The 24,468-nt window shown below is 40.8% G+C and overlaps 2 protein-coding genes across 5 annotated transcripts in view; one reads left to right on the forward strand and one right to left on the reverse strand.

Moving 5' to 3' along the window:
• Positions 1–16,545: 16,545 nt before the first annotated feature.
• LOC137131978 (NAD-dependent protein deacylase sirtuin-5A, mitochondrial-like) lies at positions 16,546–24,330 on the reverse strand. 4 transcript variants are annotated; one of them, XM_067513930.1, is made up of 10 exons: positions 24,185–24,330; positions 23,050–23,114; positions 22,601–22,688; positions 22,377–22,510; positions 21,704–21,929; positions 20,593–20,680; positions 18,371–18,424; positions 18,167–18,290; positions 17,866–17,981; positions 16,546–17,768 (listed from the first exon to the last, which is right to left on the reverse strand). In XM_067513930.1, exons 3-10 carry the CDS (start codon positions 22,617–22,619, stop codon positions 17,699–17,701), a joined length of 831 nt encoding a protein of 276 aa, XP_067370031.1. In that variant the 5' UTR covers positions 22,620–22,688; positions 23,050–23,114; positions 24,185–24,330; the 3' UTR covers positions 16,546–17,698. The 4 variants fall into 4 exon arrangements, with proteins under 4 accessions (XP_067370031.1, XP_067370027.1, XP_067370029.1 ...); XM_067513926.1 differs by having other exon boundaries at positions 22,601–22,717; XM_067513928.1 differs by having other exon boundaries at positions 22,601–22,717; positions 23,046–23,114.
• Positions 23,635–24,468, forward strand: part of phactr1 (phosphatase and actin regulator 1) — a 35,971-nt gene continuing 35,137 nt past the window's right edge. The window contains exon 1 of the mRNA XM_067513925.1: positions 23,635–23,770. The gene's annotated coding sequence lies outside the window, so the exon portion shown is untranslated. The remainder of the gene's footprint in view (positions 23,771–24,468) is intronic.

Below are 24,468 nucleotides of genomic sequence, written 5' to 3' on the forward strand. Positions count from 1 at the left end.
AAATGAATAAGATTTTGTCTGAAAATAGCGAGCACACTCACGTGCTTCAGTTTACGGACACAGAGCATCTTACGAGCTTCAAACGTGTCTGTAAAATGGCTCATTTACAGGATTGAGAAAGTATGCAGCAAATGATCAGGACGTCCTGGACACAGCCCTCCTTTCTCTGCTTCTAGCCTGTTTCCTGTGGCATGGACTGTCGGCTTCAGACCAAAAGCAACATTTCATGTCTCAGTCATTGCTTTAATCATTCTTAGGTTGTTTTGCTGTGTGCTCCACTTTCTGTTGAGCCTCCGATCGTGGATGGATACCCTGACATTTTCCTGTAGAATTTGCTTGTGTAACTCAGAATTCATATGTCCATCAGTAGTGGCAAACCATGTAGCTGGTGAAGACTGAACTCCTCTGTAACCCTGTCCAGGCTGATGAGCATCAACAACTCTTTGTCTAACATCTTCAGAAATCTGATTTGTTGGAGCCACGACAACTTCCACCAACGTGTGTTTGTGTCATAATCAGACTTTGATGTGGAAGACCCAGATGTCTCTTCTCTAAATAAGGCAGGACCTCCCAGACTCACGGCTGACTGATTAAAGTTCCCTTTCAAATGAAACGCACACAAAAACTTAAGTTCTGACAACTGAAAATGATAAATACGCAAGATTTTGTGTGAAGACTTTTGTGTGAACATCTGATCATATTTCAGTACAAATCTATGCAGAAACAGGGTTCACAAACATTCAAGCACCACTTTATAGTATTTGATCTTGACACATTTCTGTGTGTGTATGTGCTGTTCAGCAAATCTTGAATCTGTTTTGGTTTTTCATAGTGGACTCTTTCGGTGAAGCATCTTTTCTTAAGGCCTGGCCCTGAATTCATTGTGTCGCTCTGGATCTGTGAACAGAACATCAGCGGGCATTTACATGCTCTACTGACCTACCTCATCCCAGCTTTCTCTCTTTTTAATGTTGTATTTGCCCTTTAAGTTGTGTGATTTCCCTAATTCTCATTCTCCCAGTAGAAACACTCTGCATTTGCTGTGAATAAGGTGCGATATAAATAAATCCACCTCTATTGCAGAACAACTTCAGCTGCTTTAAGTAGTTCTGGAACAGCCTTATTTTCCCTCTCCACATCCCCACTGGCTCATTCGAAGTGTCTCATTGTTCCTGTTTAGCATATTAGCCATGAAGCGAAGTGATACAGTGCACACACACATGCACGGGTTCAGTTTCTCTCTCTCCTGAAGTAGGTGACAGCTGCAGATTTTCGGACCATCCCTCCTGCCAGGATGCCTGACGGTCCCCTGTTGCCATGGCAACGGAGGCAGTGAGCCCAGCAGTTGTGACTGATATGCTGCTGAGGTGTTTCCCAATCTGACACCCTGGCTCCCTCTCCCCATCTTTTGTCTCAGTCTGTCTCCCCCCTCTTCCCTCTCTGGCTCTCTTTCAGGTTCTTTGAGATGGTGAGCGCAGCTGATGTGTTTGTATCTGTCTGTGCCGCGGTGACACAGCGCCCTGCCCTGCCAGCTCATTGTGCTCGCTGACATTTCTCCAAATTGAGGCTCTGGCATAAAGGACGAGCTGGTGCAGATGAAAGCTTTAGAGGTGACTGAACCACACGAACCTTCCCACCCCCCTGCAAAAACACACAAAAGGTGGGTGGTGGAGGGTGCAGACAGGCTTTGGAAGCTTTGTGTGCATGTGTGTAGAAAGACAGTAAATTCATCAATTCATAATAAACTTTGAAAATGTCAGTCTGAGCCTAACACCGCCCCAAAGCTGCTGACCCCGAGATCTCGGCTTTGATTTGTCAGGCGCCCCATAATCACAGCCAGGTGAATTTCTGTTCAGAGACCTGGTGTGTGTGCGTGTGTGTGTGTGTGTGTGTGATGGGAGGTAGTTGGCAGGGAGACACAGAGACAGATAAATGTGAACTGAGCGGACCGGACACTTCAGTACATTTATGAATAGGAGCCCTCCACCGGGGCTGAGGAAGCTGCATTTGCTTCTGCAGTGTTGTTTTGCATTCATGAATAAACCTGCTTGTTGTCATTCATACAGACACAATTAGCCCCTCGCTTCTCCTGTAGAAGACATGAATAGATGAACAGAAAGCAGCTGTCATGCATAAATGCTGATATTTATACAGCAACTAAAAAGCCTCACAAACTGCATTGTCCTCGTAGTTTCACTGAAACTCTAAACGAATGGACGATTACACCTTCACAACATGTTTCAATTGTGTTAAAAAGCGAAAATGTGAGTGAAAGTTCCAGTTCCAATCAAAAGTGTTTAAACTGCACAACATGCATCCATATGCATAGGGGAAATGGGAAAGATAAAAGAGACACAAAGAGAGTGTTCAGCAGTAGGCTGTGTGTGTGTGTGTGTGTGTGTGTGTGTGGCCTCTTGGGTTGCAGTGTGTGTGGGAGTGTTATTGAGAGATATTTTTAATTCTGTGTGTCAGCTCCTCTCATCTCCCTCAGCAAGAGACGTCGGAGGGAAGCTGAGAAACCTTTCTAATGCAAGTATCATTTAAACACACACTGACTCACACGCTCACAAACACACACACACGCATACATACAGTCTTCAGAATTTGTTCATATGGCACAGGTTGCATCTTATAATATGAATGTGATCCTAAAGATACAATTTCAAAAATGTGCCAGTCAAGCCACACACACGCGCGGACAAAGAATTTAATTTGAAACTGACGGTGATAAAAGATTAAACAGATGAACTGTTCCTTATTCCTGGAGTTTTGTTTTAAAGAAAAATTTGCTTATAAATTCTCGTGATACTTCTCCAGCCACGGTTACTAAAGACTACGTCAGCGTACAGTAGGTAATGACTTTAATAATTCCCCGTGGATCCGCCATCATTGAGCTAATGACTTTCTTCTGTGCTGCTGCTTTTAGGTGGAGGGTCTAAAGTCGCTGTGGACTGCAAAGTAGATTAGGGTCATCCTGGTGGAATACAGAATAGGATTTCTCTCACTAGAAGGTAAATGTATTTTGCTCACACTCCTATTCTCAATGAAGCTTGTGGAAAAACACATTTGTCTCAATCACACGTCACGCAGCAGGGTGTATACTGTTTTTACGTGGCCACACACAGCACGCAAAGTAAAAGGAATTCACTCTGAATTTATGATCTCAGGCTGTTTAGATATGACGGTGTTGTGCACTACAGACATTTGCGTCCTAAACGCCTGTGTGTGTGCGTGCGTGCGTGCGTGCGTGTAGAGATAAATATTATGTTTGCAGCTCTCTCTGGATGCACTAGCATGGAATCATAGTTGTTAAACACTTCCCAGATCCAAACAGATCCCAAAGGTGAGTCACATGAAGATAGAAATGGTTCCTCTGTACATACGTAGTATCTGAATGCTGGGTTGCAGAATACTCAGTAAACTTTAAACTACATATCAGTCCATACAGTAGACGTAACGGTGTTCCCAGTTGGGCTGTTATTATGTTCAGGGTCATGGCTGGACACACAAGTGTTTAAAACATGGCTGCCATCTCACTGTGGCTCTGCTTTAGCTTCATGTAGGGCTGCACATTATATCGGCTTTCAATGAGCACGTGTGCAGTGGTTACATTAGAGGAGGTGCAATATCAAGTCAGGCAAAGTAACTCAAACATATCCTACTACAACTTGATACAAAAGGAAACCTCTTACGGTTTTTGTTCTTAGTCATTAATTGACAGGATAAATCTGATAGAACATTTACTCTTCATTCACGGGAAACCACCAATCACAGTCATTCTTAATCAGTCTATCAATCAAAGCAGGCCCCGCCCACTCCATTTTTCATCACCCACAGCCTAAAAGTGAGCTGGCTAGGAGCAGCAGAAAATCTCTGAAAGGAAATATTTCACTACAGAACAGATACTTTGTTGACTTCACAGTGATTCTCACAGTGATACCTCATTTCTCCTTCCAATATCATTTCAGAGGAGTTGTAACAGCGCTCACCTGATTTGTTTTTGGTACTTTAAAACCAGCTTGTGCTAAAAAAGCACTGTTAAATGAAGGTGACAACTTTTTCAGTGAACTGAATGTGAGCTTGGTTAAACTTGCAGTGATCTTGGCGGTACATCCCTACGCTCTCCCTCATCTCAAAACCAGATAAATTAATAGAAAATAATGTTTTGTTTGAGACTTTTAGAAATCAAAACTGTGAACGCAGTTTGATTGTTCTGCATCTTCCAACATACGTCCAAACCTCTGACCTAAACAACTTAAAAACTAAAAATCATGGACATGATGTGAGAATAAATTTGTCAGTTTGATTCTAACTTTAAATAATTTCTGCACCCTGATACTCCAATAAACCAAAACCAGACTCGGAGCAGTTAATAAAAGCAAACACTGTAATGACGGTTTTGGCTCTCACATACCTGTAGTTTCTCTTACACTGAGAGCAGTTCAGTAGTTTCATTATTGTCAGAAGAGGGCGTAGCAGGTAGTCAGTCCGATCAGTGCTGGAACGGGGCAGATAGCCAGAAAAACCCTCTGTGACCCCGGTATGGGGTCAACTTCACAATCAACCTGACCCATCACATATTCAGCGCGATCAGTGATGCTTGCGATGGAGACAGAGAGCAGGGAAAACCAGCGACATATTCACAAATTATCATTAACATTTAAAATCTTTATGCACATGTGTGTTTCAGGAGTAACACTGACACTTATCCACACATCAGATGCTAAAGCCGCAGTATGAATTATTGATCCTAATCAGCGTTCGAAGATCAGAGCTTTGTGCTGGCAGAGGAGCAGCACTGCAGAGCCTCACATACATGGCTGCTGCACAGATGTTCAGAAATATCCACAATTATCTGTATTGAAGAATTATGTTTCTTCATAACTCAGTCCATTATTGCACATGCACAGGCTGTTCGTGACTATTTATTGCAACATTTGTTATTTGGTTGCTCAAACTTATTGGCAGCACAGCACACTATAACTGGACAGTCTATGAAAATACGAGCACTGCTACTGGGTTTCATTTACTGTCTATATACAGAGCAGGTTGGTTTGAAAACCAATCACATAAAAATGAACAGATCACACAGTTTAAAGATAGTGGAAACGTTTCTAAGCAGAATAAATAAACAGACAAAAGTTAACCCTGTTTTATTCATTCATTCATTCCATCCACTGTCATTCATTAGGTGAGTTAGAGACTGTGTAAAATGAAGAAGCCAAAAACCAAAATCAAAAAATACATTGCTGCTCTCACAGGGACAGTATTACTGCAGATGTTGTGTATAGATCAAAATGGGCTGATTTATTTGTCCCAATGTTTTACTGGGGACTTCTCAGCAGCCAGTACAGATTAACCAGTGTTACTTTGCTCTGGTCCACCTGTGGTTCATTTTAAATGGGTTGACCCAAACATTAGAACCCCTTCTTCTTATGATGCACTACAGTATGACTCCACTTACCACTATGATCTCAATAGAAAACAGAGTAGAATTATCACCTTTGTGGCAGTTTCAACTTAAACATTGAGAAATTATAACACTGTAAAAGTAGAATTTATGGCAGAGCGGCTGTATTGGTTTGTAAAGTGGCCAGTGAATGTAGTGTTTATCTTTTACATCTGTTTTTCTTTTACTGTTTTAACTCTTACTTGCCATTTTAGAGGTTGATGGTGTTTGCTGGTCTATTTATGGCTTCCACCATATTTGTCAGATATCGTATACTTGCACCTTTGCATTCTTCTTTTTCAGTGACTTCTCAGCAACCAAGACAGGGGATGACGTGCAGGGTGTTAAAGGGTTCTCCAATTTCATAGGGAGATATTTAAACCATTATGACTTATGACTGAGCACTAGCACTGTAAACTGTGAAGTGGGATTGGGCATAAGGCTGGGTGGTTGTCAGCCTGTGGTCTCACACACACAACATATATACACTTCTTAGGAATAGTGCTGAGTGGTGGTCAGCTCTTTAAGGTACTTTTATATTAACAACTTTGGACAGTAGTGCAAGAAAAGTTAAGTCTGCAGTTCTTACATTTTTTTCACCCAATAAAATCAAAACACAAAAAAACCCAGGCCGTTGGTTTAGCTGTTTCATTCCAAATCCAGATGCTGGAAGACGGAGCCAACACACAGAAATGTGTCACTGATACGACACACTAATACAAACAGTGACACACTCATAGGTAGAGCAGCTGTGATCCCCACATCTGATTATGTTATTGACACTGGGCATGAAATACAAGTGGCAGCGTGCCTCATCTGAGTGTAAAATACACAGAGGACCATGCTGCTCCATCAAATTAAATGACACAACTTGTTGGCATCAGTGCTGCTCTCCTGCAGATTAGCACGGTGCAGCCACATGATCCGTAACTTGGTTTGTTTATGGACTAGAATTAATGCAGCCAACTGGTTTGTCCACCTAAGCTGTGTTTGAGCATCCCTAACAACTGATGATTAGCCTTTACATAATGAAGTAAATGTTACTGGCTGCCTTAAACTGCTACTCCTCAGCTGTAGGTGGCAAACTGACCTCGACATAAACTAAACAGGATGGCTCGGAGGAGGCGCTGGGACGAAGAGGGATGTGGTGGACAGTGCTGAGTTTTTTAAGGATGATGTTACTGAAGACACATCAATGAGCCACGCTGTGTCACATGTTCCTCCGTTTCTATCAACACACACACACGCATACACCGTCACTGTCTCAAACACACATCACCTTGGTGCCACAAATACTAATTGGTATCAGTGTGCAGCTGAAACTAGTCCCCAACAAGTGCACAATTTGTACATGTTTGAATGATGTCTGTTCAAACCTACACGGGTGACTGTTTAAACTCATGAGATTTGTTGATATTAGGATAAATGTGCAACATAGCCAGTCTACTCCATGACATTTATCAAGGGACAACAGAAACACGTGTGTGTCCTAGTCAAGTTATGGTGTATTTATTATTCCATTTAAAACCATTAGGAGTCTATGATCACGCCGGTGTGATGGTTTCACATGATTAGTTTAATGGGGAAACATCTTTTGATAGCACATCAAAACTGCAGATTGCTAAGGGTTAATGCTCGAATTTATTGCCCTTGACAGCTAAAATAAAGACATTGCAACTAAAAATATCCTGTGTAACTTCTGCAGTTATAAAAAATCCACACAGACTTTAATGATACTGTAGGTTTCCAACGAATGAAGCCTTAGGTTGACACTCAAACCATGTCACTCTATTATCCACACAGACCACTGTTTACTTTGAAACACAATGATTGGTACAGAAAAATCCTTCATTTCAGTTCTAGTATTGTCAAAACACTGAATGAAATTCAAATGAGAGACAGCGTGGCTCCACTCCCTCACTTCTTCCTACTCGCCTCGAAACTCGGTTCTTGTGAGACCTTCAAAATAATGGTACACTGTTACTAGGAAGCAACAGTCATGGTCACGTACTCCCAAAATAGCCAATGCAACACGAATGACATTTTGGTTTATCATAAATAATCCACTCACATCTTCAGTGCAAGAAACCTATTAATTAACTTACTGCATTGCTGTAAATATGTCACATGTAAAAACTTTAAATATTAGATGTTTTTAAATTATTAAATTGTGCAAATGACTGTTCTTCAAATTAACCTAAATTACTACATGCTGTTAAGTCACGCATCCACGAACTGCAGTCAGGCTCCTACAGATATGTAACTAATAATTTTCTTTTTTTATGTGAGTGGTTAGATCTTGTTGTATGGTGCAGGGCTGATGTTCTTTTATTCATTCTCTTCTTTGCAGATTCAGTTTTCTTGGAGTTCCTGTGCTCTTAGGCCTCAGCTATCTCTGACGAACTGTCAGCTATGATGTTCTAAAATCGAAATCTTTGCTTTGCGGATCTGCCACTTTTTTTTTCCTGCGTTAACATTGAGCAGGCATTTGGAATTCACACGTTTCCTATATTTGGTAGAAATATGTCCTGAAATATCAAACCATTCCAATTAATTCTCAGGAAAAAATAAAGAGGGGATGTATGTTTGTTTCTCAAATTCTCTGCTTCCATTTCTTCAGAACACAGCCTCTCCCTCCTCCATCACAAGCAGCTTGTATGCACTACGCGTTCAGATCTGCTTGTCACTTCACATCTCCCCCCTGTTTGTCTTTCCTCCTCTTCGCTCTCTTCCTCATAATCTCTCTATCTGTCCATCTCGGCCCCTGCTTTATGTGAGCGTGTTAGTCAGGAGAGATTTCCAGCTTTTAATTCTTCTGCCGGGGGAACCAAGGGACGACCGGGAGCAAGAGAAGGGGGGATCTAAATCCAAAGAGCGGGGGCTCTAAATGTAAACAGTGGCACACAGAGCAGCTTAAGAGGGCTATAAATAGAGCGATAGAGCAAAAGAGGGAGCAAGCAAGAGGGAGATCGAGTGAGAAAGCTTTGCTTACGGAAAAAAAATTGCTCCTGACAGTCAGGGATTAGTGCTTCCCTGGAGGATTTTCACTCCAAAAGCCCAATCTGGAGCGATTGCGAAGAGCACCAGCCTCAGTCATCGTAATTCAGATAGAAAACATAGATCCATACACGTTCGCATGCAAATACGTAAATAGAGACACATTGGCAGATGGTGAAATAAGGTGGATGGGGTTTGTTGGTTCGGAGGAAAAAGAGAATTTATATGAAAAGAACTGTAATGTACAGCGGATCAGTTGCAGAGTGAGCTGCTGCAGATGTAGTGCTGTTTGTTTTGGTTGCTCATAACTGAAAAATACACACTCAAATGCTACCATGCATGGACACACACACTCACACACCACTGCGAGCCTCATTACCAGCAGATTACCGAGCACCTGATCCAGCTAAGCTTGTTAAACAACACTATTCAGCTGCATACACTTCCACTCACACACACACAAACTCAGAGTGAGGCGCTAAAAATAACTATTGCCATACAAAACCAATCACTGGAAGTGCCTTCACTGATAAAAAGCCTGGCCCTAGATATTGTCATTGGAAAATAAAAAAACATTTGCAGCTACTAAAATAGATCTTTGGCCACCAGGAGGCAGAAAACCTTATGACAACATTCACTTGAACAAGACCTTGGTACAAATGGAGTTTTCTTTCATCTTAAATCACGTTCAGAGTTATGGCATCAAACCTGCACAGTCACAGGACTTGTCTCTGCCCCAATGTGGCACATTATCATATGATGTTAACTTACTACCAACTTCCATACTAAAGCCTGTTTCAGACATGAACTCCACAGAATGTCAGGAGGATCAGGTCCTGACATTGTCTGGAGTTTCCCTTTCAGACATGTAGCCAACTTTGGGAGATCGTCAGTGTGAGATGCATTCTCACTTGTGAAGAAATACTCTGTGTAATTGGGAAGGGGTGGTGTTTGGACGACGAATCTCGTGCTGTTCCTTGTATTTTCCTTAACTTACTGACAGAAGTCCACGATTTTCGTTCTTCTTCCAGTTTGACATTGTTGTTGTGTTCGTATGACTATATGAGATCTTCACCTTCGGGTGTTTGTATTTGACCGGTTGCGTCACAGTTGCAGGGACTGCACATCATCAACACGCCCACTCACTCATGGTGAATTCTCTGGAGTGTCACCTCCTCCATTCACAAATGAGCGCGGTTGGAGATAAGCTGGACTTTGTACTGGGGAGCTGGCTGGGTACAATCCGTGTAATGTCAGGAGCAATGGACTTGGGTGTTTGCGTTCACACACACACCCACCACAGGAAAGGCTGGAAAACGTCTGAATTCCAGTGCATGTCTGAAAGGGGCTCATGTAGCAACTTTCCACATCAGATGCCACTAAGTGCTTTACAGTAAAAATTTAAGAAATAAAGTATCAAATTTCAGAACATACACACTCAACGGCCACTTTATTAGGAACAAGTTGCAAATACGGGGTTTGGTCCCTGTTGTCTTTAGAACTGCTGTATTCTTCGTGGCATGAATTTAACAAGGTGCTGGTAACATTCTATACAAATTTTGGTCCATATTGACTTAAGTGTTGCTGCAGATTTGTTGGCTGCACATCTGCAATGTGAATTTTCCGTTCCACCACATCTTCCGGAGTTAAGGGGACACAAGTTCAAAAGCCTCCTTTACTTTTGTATCTGGAGCGAGGAACAGGTCGATATTCCCTGGTCAGAGGACCTTAGAGACCTCACGGTGATGTATGGTTGGATGAGGTCCCTAACGTACTCAGGTGTCTGACCATGTAGGGCTCTGAAAGCAATCACAAAAACCTTGACTTGGATCTTAACTTAACATTTTAACTGATGGGGAGCCATGATCAGTTCCCTTTTTGAAGACCTGGTCCCAAGCTTACAGCGGCATTCTGTCACTTGTAAGGGATCCGGATATGGTTTGCTTAGAGAAGTAAAGGGATAAACACCTCAACCTCGTAAGTCCTCTTTTTCACCCGTGCGTGGATGCTGCCCTTTTTGCAGACTCCACCAACTCCTGAGACCAATGTGGCTCGTTCTTTGCTGTCTCTTCACCGTGTCCGCTGTTTCATATTGGACAAGCACAGTTTAGAGCTTTTTGCTGAAACCCATCCTATAAACTGCAGGTATGACTTTAGCAAGAAACATTTCATAAAACAAAACCAATGATCTAAATAAAAGCTCTGCTGACTTCCAGTCATCAAATGTTTTGGTTCTTGATGTCCTAATGCCACCTTAAAATGCTTTTTAAATTAAATGGAACTCCTGGTAAATGAAAAGTTGACATTTTGGAGCTAAATGTCTGTGTAAACAGGTGTACGTGCAGAAGCACATGCAGCACTGTAATGCTCAACGGTGTGTGAGAAATGATGTGGGAAATGTGTGTACAGTAGCATCGCTGCAGGCTTCCTTCTGCTGAGGCGTTGTACTTAGTTCCCACAGCAACACATTCAGCGGTAAAACCAGATCTCTGTGTGCTCCTGAACCTCCGACTTTATGAGGACCACAGTTTGAGCATTAGACCATGAAAGTCAGGAGACAAGTGGCAACAGCTTTGGAACATGAGACTATTTTTGGAAAGTAGGAACATTTTAACTAGCATGTCTTGCTGACCTCAACAGCAATTGTAAAAAGTCATTTTGTGGGCACATATAAAAAAAGACATTTGGAATGTGAACAGATTTGGGAACGTGTAGGTTTCATTTTTAAAGTGAAAAGAAGTTTTTGAAAAATAAAGTTTTTTGGTGGAAACAGCAGACATGTTTGGGAGGGACATTTTTTATTTTTTATTTTTTGGAAAGTGAAGATGTCTTTGAAAATTGGCACCATTTTTTGACCATAAACACATTTGAAAATTATGACATTTTTGAAAAACACACCTCAAAACATGTTTGGAAACTGAGGGAAACAATTTTGGAAAAGGAGAACTCAAGACGTTTTTGAAAATTAAGAAAATGGTGAAAAAGATAGGAATTACGTTGACTATTAACACATTGTTGTTTGGACAGTAAAGACATTTATATAAACTGAGAACATTATGAGAAAACGGGGGCATTATTTGAACATGAAGAGTTCAAATAATGTGGACAGTAAAGACCTCTTTAAAAGTAAACATGGATTTGAAAAGTGAGGAGTTTTATTTTACTGTTATGACCAAAGGACAGTTTTGAAAAATTATGGATTCCTAAGAACGCATGGATATTATGAGACATTTGAATTTAATGGCGTCATTTGAAAGTGTGGAAAGGACTGTGGAAAGTTCTTCAGAGACAGTTTTGTACCTCACAAAAGTTGACAGTTTTGTGAAATTAATAACTTTAGGGGAAGTGAGGACATTTGTGGAAAAGTGAGAATCTTTGCAAATTGGAGATGTATTTGGAATAAATTTATGATAAGTCGTTGTGTGGTCCTCACATCTTCAAAGTTCTCTTTGCGAGGTTCTGTACGTTTAGAGGCGAGGGTCAGGCCCGGAGGGTGAATTATGTCAATAATGAGTGATGTAGGAAAATGTTCTGTGTTTGGACAACTGTTGACTGACTCAGACAGTGGGTTGGTGTTTGTGGTTCAGCCACAGTGACATTTCCAAACTATGATTCTTTAACTCAGGCTTTGGTTTGTCTTTCTTTGTCGTGCTTCCTCCTGAGCAGATGATAGTAAGTCAGTATTATAATATGTCAGATATATCTTATTGTACTTTTCTTTTAGGCCTCAAAACTGATCATTTATTACACAAGTCGTGATAAAATGGAAGTTCTCATTTTTTTCATGTTAGAACCACCTCTTCTTATGATGCACTTCAGTAAATGTCCTGCACTTATATAGCACTTTTCTACCTATTGGCACTCAAAGCACTTTACACTGCTTCTTATTCACCCATTCACACTCACACTCACACACTGATGGGGGAGCTGCTATGCAGCTGGCCAACACTCACCGGGAGCAACTAAGTTGGGGTTCAGTGTCTTGCTCAAGGACACTTGGATATGTGGCCGGAGGAGCTGGGGATTGAACCAACAACTGCAAGATTGGTGGACAACCGCTCTACCTTCTTGCATCACAGTCTACCTAATAAAGTGGCCAGTGAATAAAGTGTTTCTTACTTGGCATTTTAGAGGTTAATGATGTTTGCTGGTCTGTTTATGGCCTTCACTATATTTTTCAGATATTGTATAGTTGCACCTTTGCATTCTTCTTTTTCTTTGACTTCTCAGCAACCGAGACAGGGGATGACGTGCAGGGTGTTAAAGGGCTGATCGATGTAAACCCTACACACTCATACTGCAGGTTCTTTGGCTAATTTTCTCCCCAGAATGAATAAAGTATAAGTTTTCCTGGGCGGGAATTAACAATCAATAGCTCTGAGAGTTGCAGGTAGGGTGGTGGATGGAGTGCTGTGGGTCTGTGGTATTGTAGCTCAAAGCTAATTCACTTTCACAGTTTGCCAAACAAATGAATAAAATATGATGCATCAGTTTGTGATTCTCTCCTTGGATTTTTGATGTGGTTTAAAGGGATTTGTGGGGGGTGAAATTACCCGTGTACAGACACATACTGTACATTTAATCAGGTGGTGCAATAGCCAATGTGAGGCCTTGGCATAGGTCCTCAGGGATGTGGGGATGTGAACATCTACACTGACAAAAATTCTCTGTGCATTCATTTGCTTTTTAAATTAAGCAGTTTTTATAAAAACCCGTGCAGCCTGTAATTTTCAGTCAGTCTCCCCAGGAGTTTGCAGTGATGCGGTTGCAACAATTAAGACAAATCCAACTTTTGTCCAGGCACCACAACACTCTGTACTGTCCCTGAATGCCTCATGTTCAGTACCTCAGAGTTGCTGATGGAAGCTTGCTAACACTATGTGGTGGTGTCTGAAAGTGAAAACTGTGCACAAAAGCAAGTGACAGGTGCACTTATGACTAAACAAGAAGGATGTTGAATAAAATTTGCAGGCATCAGGAGCTGCTGTTGATATACAAGACACTCCCACCTCTACCTTCACCCATTACACTTATATACAGAGGTCATTTGTAACATTTTGGCCAAGAACCAAATTGACAAAAAATCTTTTTCAGTGCCACTCACATGTCAGCTGTGTTAACTGTTTTTCCCCTAAACAGTCAAAAACACTAAATAATGGACTGGCTTTAGGTTCAGGCACAAAGACCACCAAACAGTAAAACATATCGTCTGGTGATTCTTGGCTGCTGGTGAGAAGTATATCATCTGATTTTACAGGATTCTAAGACTGCACAATAGTGATGATATATTCACAAACAATCTGGTTTTTTTCAACTCTTGGGCAGGAACGAAGGAATGTGCACAAGTAGGCCTGCATTCTGAGATCGAAGTGGTCTACTGGGATGATATGGTGCTATGAGGTATTCTATATATGATGGAGCCTGACCATTCAGAGCTTTATATGTAAGAAGCAGGGTTTAAAATTCTATTCTAGATTTAATGGGAAGCCAATGGAGAGAAGCTAGTGAAGGTGAAATATGATCTCTCTTGCTAGTTCCAGTCAGCGCTCTTGCTGCAGCATTTTGGATTAATTGCAGGCTCTTTAGTTACTGGGGCATCCTGAAAGTAGGGAATTACAGTAGTCCAACCTAGAAGTAACAAATGCATGGACCAGTTTTCCGGCATCACTTTGAGTCAGGATGCTCCTAATTTTGTCAATGTTCCGTAGGTGGAAGAAGGCTGTTCTAGAGATTTGTTTTATATGTCAGGTAAAGGACAAATCCTGGTCAAAAATAACTCCAAGGTTCCTTGCATTAGTACTGGTATTACTGGTTTGTCATCAAATTTCTGAGATTTATGTTATGAAGTCAAATAATATGACTTCAGTTTTGTCTAAGTTCAGAAGTAAAAAATTGACATCCAGGCCTTTATGTCTTGTAGGCTTGAAGCTTGATTAACTGATTTGTTTCAGCTGATTCTATAGATAGATATAGCTGGGTATCATCATGTGATTAATGGTATCGAATGCAGCACTAAGATCAAACAGAACAAGTTTAGAGATGAGTCCATTATCTCAGGCCATGAGAAGATGGTTGGTGACTTTAACCAGTGCTGTTTCTGTACTATGATGAACTCTAAGTCCTGACTGAAAGTATTCATACAAATTATTCCTGTACAAGTCTTTGCATAATTGTTTTGCAACTACTTTTTCAAGGATTTTAGAAATAAAAAGGAGACTGGATATTGGTCTGTAATTGGCTAAAACACCTGGGTCAAGACAGGGTTTTTTAAGTACTGGTTTAATTACAGCTATCTTATAGGCCTGTGGTACATAGCCTGTTTCTAAAGATAGATTGATGATATCTAATATGAACGTATCTATTAATGGTACGTCAAAGGTACACAGTGACATCTCCACTGCAAAGACACTTATAGTGGGTTCTGGACACTGGATGTGAATACATCACAGGACAGACTAAAGGAATAAGAGACTGAATGCTCATATTGACAGCTACAATGTATTGTTTAAGCAGTTTCCCTTAGCAGTTCTAGGTAGCTCTTCGTGTTATCAGTTTGTCATTAATTGGTTTTTATTTACACATCCCAATTTTTCCTTCTTCGCCTATTGTTTTTCTTATTTTATTCAGAAATGACTTGTGAATTTGATCTTTAGCAAAAAATGGTATCAGCTTTCTCTACAGTGCTCAGCTGATCACAGCAGCACATTACTTTACTCTACAGCATGATTACATTAATTTCTTGAAGAGCCCCAGGGCTATAATTTATTTAATATCCACCAAGTGAGCACCATAGAAACCAACAAATGTAGCCTAACAAATGTATAATTCATCTAATTAATTAAAGTCAAGTGACTGAATGAGAGCTGGGCTTTCTAGGGGATCTGCCCCTTTTGCTTGTCTGGAAATCCATTTTATCTGGAAATTGTGTTTACCTGTACCTGCTACAGTGGTTAAATCGTTTTTTTTAATATAAGGAGCCCACCTAAAACAAATGTAATTGCAACAGTATTTGGAAAAATTAATGACGGTGAATACAGGAAGTCCTCCAGTGGCTCAGTGCACTATCGTGTGGACAAAACTGAGTACAGTTGTCCTCACGCAGTTGAGGGGACACTGCTACATTTAATATACTGCACTACTGTGGACGCACTTTACAGATTCCTGATGGACAGTCCAAACACAACCTGCAACTTATCAAGATGCGACATCAGTTTCACGTTCTCTATTAACTTTCTTAATGTTTCAGTGTTGCTGCGTGATCAACCTGCTGCTGGCTGGAATCTTTAGGCCTAATGTGAGATGTCACAGTGGCTCCAGGAAGAAGTACAGTTTCTGATTGATGAGGCTGGTGTTGTTACAGTATAAGGAATTTTCATTGTGACCTACATTTCTGCTTTCCTTCCTTTGCTTGTCTTTTCTAGCTGCTTGCTCTCTCTCATCCCCTCTCACTGACAGGCCGAGCTGGGCAGTACAACTCAGATTGGTGTGAAATCGCCGCCTAACAGGCGGGAAATTGGCTGTGTTATTTTTGGAGCAGAGTCATCGGGGACGGTCGAACCATCATCCTCTCTCTAATGAGCAGGTGATGGAGGCGAAGATGTGGAGGGGGAGAGGGATGCACGGTGCCTCAAACACTGCACACATGGCAGATGTACAGATGTGAACAGAGGTAACAGAGAGCAGAGGAGGCCGGAGAAGGAACAAAGTGGTTGATGAGATTTGTTGCGACTAATATGAATATGACCATCAGATTAGGCAAATTTTAATAACCTCTGTCCTCATCCTTTATTCATGAAAATGACAGTTAACAGCTGAGCTGGACTTGGTGTATGTATATTTTTTCATGTTTAATAATTTTGTCATGGTTATGAATTGATTATCACAGTAAATGTATGACTTTTTTTATACCTTTCAAAGAACAACTATGTGCTGAATTGGACACTCAGCAGTCAGTTGCAGTAATAAGTGATCTGGTTTATTCTGACTTTCTCCTTTTTTTTCCCTTAGTCATGCCGAAACATTCTGCCACATGATTACAAGACACCCCGTTTAAAAATGTACATTGTATGTAAAGAAGAACAACACAAAAAGGTGATAAGTGCTTTTTATAGTTTTTAATATAATATTTATGTGAAAATGTTTCAAATTAAACTTCCAAATAGTGTCAGTAACATTACTGTCTTTGGCCAAACTCCACCACAGGAAATACACCATCCATTAGCTTCACTGCCTCACACTGCAGTAATACACTTCTCTGCTTCAGACTTTTACATTTCTTGCAACTTGCAGTACTTCAGATACACACATGCATTCACACAGCATCTACAGTCGACTAGACTGCACATTAACAAATCTAATTCTGTCCAAACTGTATCATACAGGTAACAAATTAAACATTTATCATCACATGATACACTGGAGAAACCAAACAGTCTCTACACAAGAAGACACCTCGGGACCAGAATCAGCTGTGTACCTACACGTGAAGTGAATGGAAACTTTTTTGACTACGACTGTGTACAGAGAAGACAAATGGTAAGAGAGAGGTAGATGTGAACCCATTTATGTTTGGGTGACGATTACTTCCCTCATCAGAGGAGGAGGCCTCAGGCAGAACCTGTCTCCCATTTTCTATGCTGCTCTTTCATCCATCTCCAGCAAGATTAAGACCACTTCACACATTTGGGGAAGTCACACCTAATGATCCCTTTAGGGAGGCGATGGATGTTTCAGGAGGATTTTCCAACGTCTCTCTGCTCTAATCTCACCTGGTATGTTAACCACCAGCCTATTCAGGCCAGGTGAGAAACAAAAGACCCCCCTGAAGGATGTAAATAGCCCCCCAAAAAAGGATGAAGAAGCTACTTGGATGAGTTTTAATAACATCTCCAACTACAAAGTCTAGTTGACACAACTGAGAACCTTTATATATACTGAACTGACAAACACACCACAGCAGCAGCTAAACACTGCCCCCTACTGTCACATTCAATATTCATTCAATGCAAACAGAGCAACCGATGTGTGTCAGTGCTTTGTCTTTTTCAATAATTCCCTCTTATAAATATACAGTTACTAAGTAACCAACTAATATATTCAGTTCTGGCAGCACAGATGATTAGAGTGAGTTGGCATCATAGCAAACAATTTGGACAACATATGCTACAATGGTGAAATTTCAAAGTTAAAATGTAGAGCAATTATATCTGATTTTATTGGAATAATGATAATGGAAAAAGAAACCAGTAAAAATCAAGGTTCGGTTTCATGGCGTCTCAGTGCCTGGGGTAACGTTGTCCCACAGGGACCATGGAAGTGAAACCTGAAATGCAAAACGCACATTTGTTATGATGTGAATGTGTTAGAAATGAATACAGATGCAACAAGTGTGTAACTGCGTGATAGCAAATGAAAAATACTTGAAGTGCAGGGTGGCTGGAGTGTCTTCCATGTTAAACTCAGCCACAGGGACACCTCTGGCTGCTACCTGAGGAGCAAACATGGCTGCTGGATACACAACTGATGAAGTACCAACCTGCAGAAAAAGAATTAACGGCATTATTTAGTGAAATATAACCATAACTGAGATACATGTTTTCTTATTTGTTATGAGCCAAATAAGACTTTAAATATCCTAATACTATGTCAAGCAGAGCCATAATTACAAAACCAACAGATTTGGGTTGTAATGTCACACACACACACACACACTGCTCTTACCACAAGGCAGAGGTCACAGCTGTCCAACACTTTCTCTGAGCGGGTTAGGATGTCAGAGTCCAGAGTCTCTCCAAACCAAACCACAGCTGGTCTCAGGAGACCGTGACAGCCTGTTCGCTCACACCTGAAACACGCACAAACACACACACACTTTGTTGAAAGGGGAAGAGCACTAAAAGTGAGCATGAATGTATCCTACAGTACCTAGGTAGCTGCTGAACGGGGATCTGAGCATCCTGTGTGTCTGGATCCGGTGCTCTGAGGAGAAGAACATGATTAGAGGTTAGATTTTACTTACGCATGTTGACTTGGCACAGTTATTACGCCTGATGCCCTTCCTGACGCAACCCTCCCCAATCTCCACCAGGCTTGGATCAGCTGGGGATGGGAATGGGCTGTTGGGGGTTCAGTGTCTTGCGCAGAGACACTTCGACATATAGCCAGGGTGGTCCGCATATGACTACCTTTACCAACTGAGCTAAATGTTCCAAGTCAACAGAGAAAGATCAATAAAACACACGAGGAGAAGTTTGTACTGAGACCACGCATAAGTAAGGAAGTAAAATGTATTTACATAGCGCCTGACACAGATAAAATAACAAAGTGCTTTACAAAATGAAAAAAGTGAAACCAATATAGGCAATAAAACTTCAAATCTACATTAAAACACATCTAAAACAAAAATGCAACCATAAAAGCCCAGTCTGCTAAAAGCTTGAAGAATTTCCTCAGTTGCTTTTTAAAAGAATCAGCAGAATCAGCCACATCCAGAGACAGATGCAGTGCGTTCCACAGCCTGGAAGCCACAGACTGAAAAGAAAGATCCCTGAGTTTTAAAATGGGTTTTATGGGACCACAATCAGATTTTGACCCGATGACCTCAATGCTCTAGAGGAGCCATAAGGGGTCAACAGGTCAGAAATGTACTCAGGAGCGTTGCCATGAAGGGCTCTGTAAGTGAGCACCAGAATTTTTAAATCAATTCTATATATGATTGGTAACCAGTGAGGAGAATATAAAACCGGTGTGATGTGGGATCTTCTACTGATTCCTCTTAAAAGCCTCGCTGCTGAGTTCTGAAGTAAAGAGCGAGTTACAATAGTCCAAACGAGAAGAGATAACAGCATGCATGATCATCTCTAAATCCACACTGGACAACATTTTACTCACTTTAGAAATATTCTGCAGATGATAAAAACAGTTTTTGACCATCTGTTCTGAATCTTGATCTAAAAGACATAGATTGATCAAATACAACACATGAGCCTTGACTGAACAGAGGAGCCCAAAGAACCAAGGTGTTGCCTGATCTGCAGAATTTTCTTATCGGAGCCAGACAAACCAATAACATTTTGAAAACAATTTATCATAATTTTGTGGTCGAGTGTATCAAACGGTGATGTTAGATCCAGTAAAACCAACACTGTAAATGGTCTGCACTTTTTCTACATACTGGTAGTCAAAGCACTTTTCACCCATTCACACTCACACTCACACACCGATGGGCCAACAGTCACCAGGAGCAACTCAGTTGGGGTTCAGTGTCTCGCTTAAGGACACTTCGACATGTGACCCAAGGATCAAACCAACAACTGTGGGAATGGTGGACAACCGCTCTACCTTCCTACCCCACAGCCATACTGGCCCATTTTGTGGAAACCTGATGGACTGAAGTACTGAGGCCAGAGGAGAACCTCTAGTATAGGTGTGCGAGGAAGGACAAACACTGTCCCTGATGTCCTGCACTATACTGACAAAGAAATGTAAATCTGTAAATCTGTTACATTCGGCTGATGAGTACACAGACACTTGTAGAGCTGAGGGCGAGACAACCTTTTTAACGGCATCAAACAGGACTTTAAGATTTTTCTTATTTGCAGATATAAGATTGGTGAAATGATCGGATCTGGCCTGTTTAATCATGACATTGAGAGATGTGATCAGCTCCTTAAGATGTAATCTGTGTACTTCAAGTTTTCCACAAACACTCTACTTTATGACAATTTCTTCTAAGATTAAAGATGCTTTAATTTAGCCAAGAACAAGGCTGACATATGACGGCAGCACTGGTTTTGAATTCAAATGACTGGACTTTAATGAGAATCAATGATAACGCTAGAAAGTAAATGTTCATCCGGACATGGACAGTTCTGATATTCATTGTGAATTTAATCTTATGGCTTCTGTCATGTATCCGTGTAAGCTGAGATTTATTAATCAAACATTAGTAGCTATCGAAATCATCAATTTTGAATGACAGATAAGTGACATTTCATTTCGGTCATAGTTTTCCTTCTCAGTGTCATCAGGTGTTATTTAGATCCTGACATGTGACAGATACATTTTCTCTGGCATTTTGAGCTCACATTCATATGACTGAGGACTGAGATGAATTCACACGACAAAACACAGGATAAATCTCTTACCCTTTGCCCTCCAGTGCAGCACAAATGGGACTCTTATAATTTGCAGTTTCATGACCACAGGTCAAACAGCGGGTTTTAAACAGGCTACCTGGATTAAAGAAAATGACAAGAGGGAAACATCCTTAGGTTGAGATTTCACACCTTTTTGTTATTGTAAACTAATCCCATTAAAGACTGAAAGTAGCAAATCAATTATATCTAACGTTTTAGCTTATTCGCTTGTACCACAGACCTCCATTTTTGTTCCTAAAGTCCAGTTTAGAGAGTCACACCACAACACTGGATAACAAAAATCACTTTTTACAGATTCTGAAATGTATTTCAACATGACAGACTCAAAAAGTGATGGGTTGTTATGGTCACATTCTGTTTAAAAAACGTGTCAGTCAGTGCAGCGTAGTGATGCACTTATAATATTTCCTTGACAACAATGAAGCTCTATGGTGAAGACAGAAAAGCCAGATGATTTAACAATAAGAAAAAATATAAAATTCCCCAGACGTATCTATTAACTGATGAATTAACAACTTCTCTACTTTCACAAGTAGTTTCAGCTTCTGCAGGTTGAGAGTTTGCATTAAAAGGTTTTCACTTGAACATTTTACCTATGATTTTACGGACTAAACAAGTACTCGACTACTAGAAAATGATTAGCTGAGGAGTAGCCCTAACAGAGTCTGACAGTACAAATGAAAGGACTAAGACTTAAAGAGGAAAAGGGAAAGTTTGCAGAACACAATTATCAATAATCATCATGGATGCCATTTACATTATTACATAATCTATTAATAGAATTTTTTGAATTACCTGAAAAATGTCCATCCCAATTTCCTAAATTCCAACAATATTATATCTACTGTTAGTTATGACAAATAATCTTCAAGATTATTTTGGCCTTTTTTAATAATACTAATAAAAATAACTGACAGTTTATTGATCCCAATAGGGAAACTGCTGTTGGACTACTGCACATAAATGATGGCGCTATCACAGGAGTTTTGGTGACTTGTCCAAGGACACTTCAGCATTGTATCCCGGAGGAACCAGGAATGGAATCAGCAAATCTGGAGTTCAAAGCTGACATTAGGCGTCATCACTGATTTCTGCTCACCATGGAGCTCCAGGATGTTTTTGGATCCAGCGCGGTGGTGGAGCTCATCGATGTTCTGAGTGATGACGGTAACCTCTCGCCCCTGTTTGCTGAGTCGCTCCTCGCACTCACTGATGGCCAGGTGAGCAGGGTTGGGATTTTTTGTGAGCATGACCTCACGGCGGTAGTGATAAAACTCCCAGACACGAGAGGGATTCCTGGAAAAGGCCTCAGGGGTGGCCAGGTCCTAACAGAGTATGACAGGTAGAAGACATTGCTGTCATTGAGGCATTAACCAGTGCAGATCCAAACAATCGACACAGCACTTTAAAATGAAAAAAATATTAGGTGTGTCTGTCTCTGACACACGACTACCTTCAGCAAGTTTTCCTTGAGGATATCTTATCCCTGTTGCCCAACTCTGACCATTTAAATATACTGTCCTGAAGTTTATTTCTAAGCGGTTATGCCAGGGGTCAAAGATAATAAAAACCTCAGAGACTAATCTGAATAAACCAATGGAGTAGAGATTTGTAAAAAAAATAACTAAAGAAAAACATTTCACAGTTGTTAAAATTGTGGAAAATGTGGTGTTAAATTCATTGACCCCATTGTATTCATAAAAGGATTTGGAGTTATCAAAAAAAAAACTGTATTAAATTAATTGGGAGGTGGTAAACGGGACCCAACCCACCTGTGCTTGCCATTTTCTCCAGTATCCTCCTGCTCCTCTGAAGGTGGGGACTCCGCTCTCAGCACTCACCCCCGCCCCACTGATGATTGCTATATTTTTAGCTTTGGAGAAAATCTCCCTGAAGGCTGCCAAGTCTTACCACAAAAGAGCCCGGAGACACAAACACATTACATATAATGAAGGGTAAAGAAAGCGTACGGATGTGTGAGTGACTAAAAGTCTACCTGAACTGGGCCTGGCCATGCCTTGGATGCCCCAGGGTTTTCTCACATGGACAGGCAAGTGTACGTTTATTATGGCCCTACAGGCAAACTGTGGCACAATCATCAATTAGGTTTTAGCTACAGAGGAAAAAAAAAAAAACATAACACTTTATTGAAGCCATATTGACCTTTCTGGAAACAAATGTGACCACAACTAGCACAGTTTGTTATATAAGTTAATCATTAAATTTAAGACTTTAGCTGACGTATTTTGTAGATAAACACAAGCCAACCTTTGAGGAAACCCCTGAAATGAATCTGACAGTGCTCACTCTAGTTTTAAACCTATTTCTAAGTTGGCTTTTGCATTTTCCTTAAAGGTGGATCAGATAGTAGAAAAGATAATGCTATCAAACTTCCCAAGATGGGAACCCAGAATTTCATTATAACATGTATATATACTCACTCACAATAAAAGTTGTTCTTCTGTTCTGTTCTCCCCCTTTGCTTTGTAGACCTCAGGAACCTTGAGGTACTAAACAAATACCAGAATTAATTCACGTAACACAATTCAACTTGTGCACGGACAGATTACTGAACGGCCTAAAAGAGGTCAGAGAGGCCAAAACTGCTGGTCATATTTCCTGTTTGAAAAGGGCTCCATGAAAATACAAAACATAACCACAAAAATTATAAACGGATGCAAAATGAGACAATCTAATCTAATCTAAAAGCAGTGCAAATAACCAAAAACAAAAAGACAAAACAATGGACACATGTCTAAAAGCAGACAACATTTCCAGAACCAAACACAAGACAACTAGAAACTGGCAAAAACTGCCTTCAAATAGACACAACCTGTACAACAGGTGTAAAGTGACCATAGTCTCAAAACTGGAACCACAAATACAAAACACATACAACATGACCACAAACAGATAATATGAACCACCAAAAAGTAAACAACACTGTCTCAGTCAGATGGGGAAGATGAAGATCTAAACATCCAACTTTAGAGTCTAAAACGATCGTCACTTCCGGCTGCCATCTTTGATTGGATATATAAAAAAGTGACACTTTTGAAAAACTATGTTTTGTGTAATATAAAATAGAAAACTGTGACAAAGCAGACATGAAACATATAACGTTATAAGATGCACCACTACATCTAGACATGGCTTCTAAACATAGGTGAGTATCATAAAAGACTACGGGGTTTATCTTTCACGTACTAATGCTGATAATCAGGTGATGAACGGGGCTACGTTAGCGTTAGCATGTAGTGGCGAAGCTCTGAGCAAATGGAGTTAGTCGTCATTAAGGTAACGTGCTACTTAATCCTATTTGCTTTATGAGACATGAACACGGGGATTGACCAAAAAAGCTTTGATAGTCATCGGCACACTAACATGCTAACAGCCAGTTAAGTGAAGTAGTTAATCCGTCGCTAGCTGGTTCCTATGTATGCTAATAGTTAGCTAACAAGCTAGCACAGGTATTGGTGGAGCTTTTCTTTACGGTGTTCGGGCAGCGTGTCGCGCCTGTGGTTGGATGTTTCCACTGATGAGCTGTGTTGTGCTAACGCTAACCAGCTACATGTCCTACCCGAAGACTGTAGGGCCATGAGCCGTGAGGAGCAGGGGCTCGGCGTCGCTGTTTTCGTCTCACTCAGCAGCTGAGCTGCAGCAGTGCGTTGCTTTGGTTGCGAGTAGCCAGTCGTCAGGGACAACGAGGAAAAAACAACTGGCAAAGTGGCGCCAGCAGAGGGAGTGTTTCTGCTGCGGCAGTCTGTTATTCACTGTGGGTGGATATCACGGAGACTCGGTTTGGTATTTCATGTAACCTTAGAAATAATGAAAATGTTTAGATAGAGGAAATTGAGTGAAACA

The sequence above is a fragment of the Channa argus genome, chromosome 8 (genome assembly GCF_033026475.1).
Source record: "Channa argus isolate prfri chromosome 8, Channa argus male v1.0, whole genome shotgun sequence".
NCBI lineage: Eukaryota > Metazoa > Chordata > Actinopteri > Anabantiformes > Channidae > Channa > Channa argus.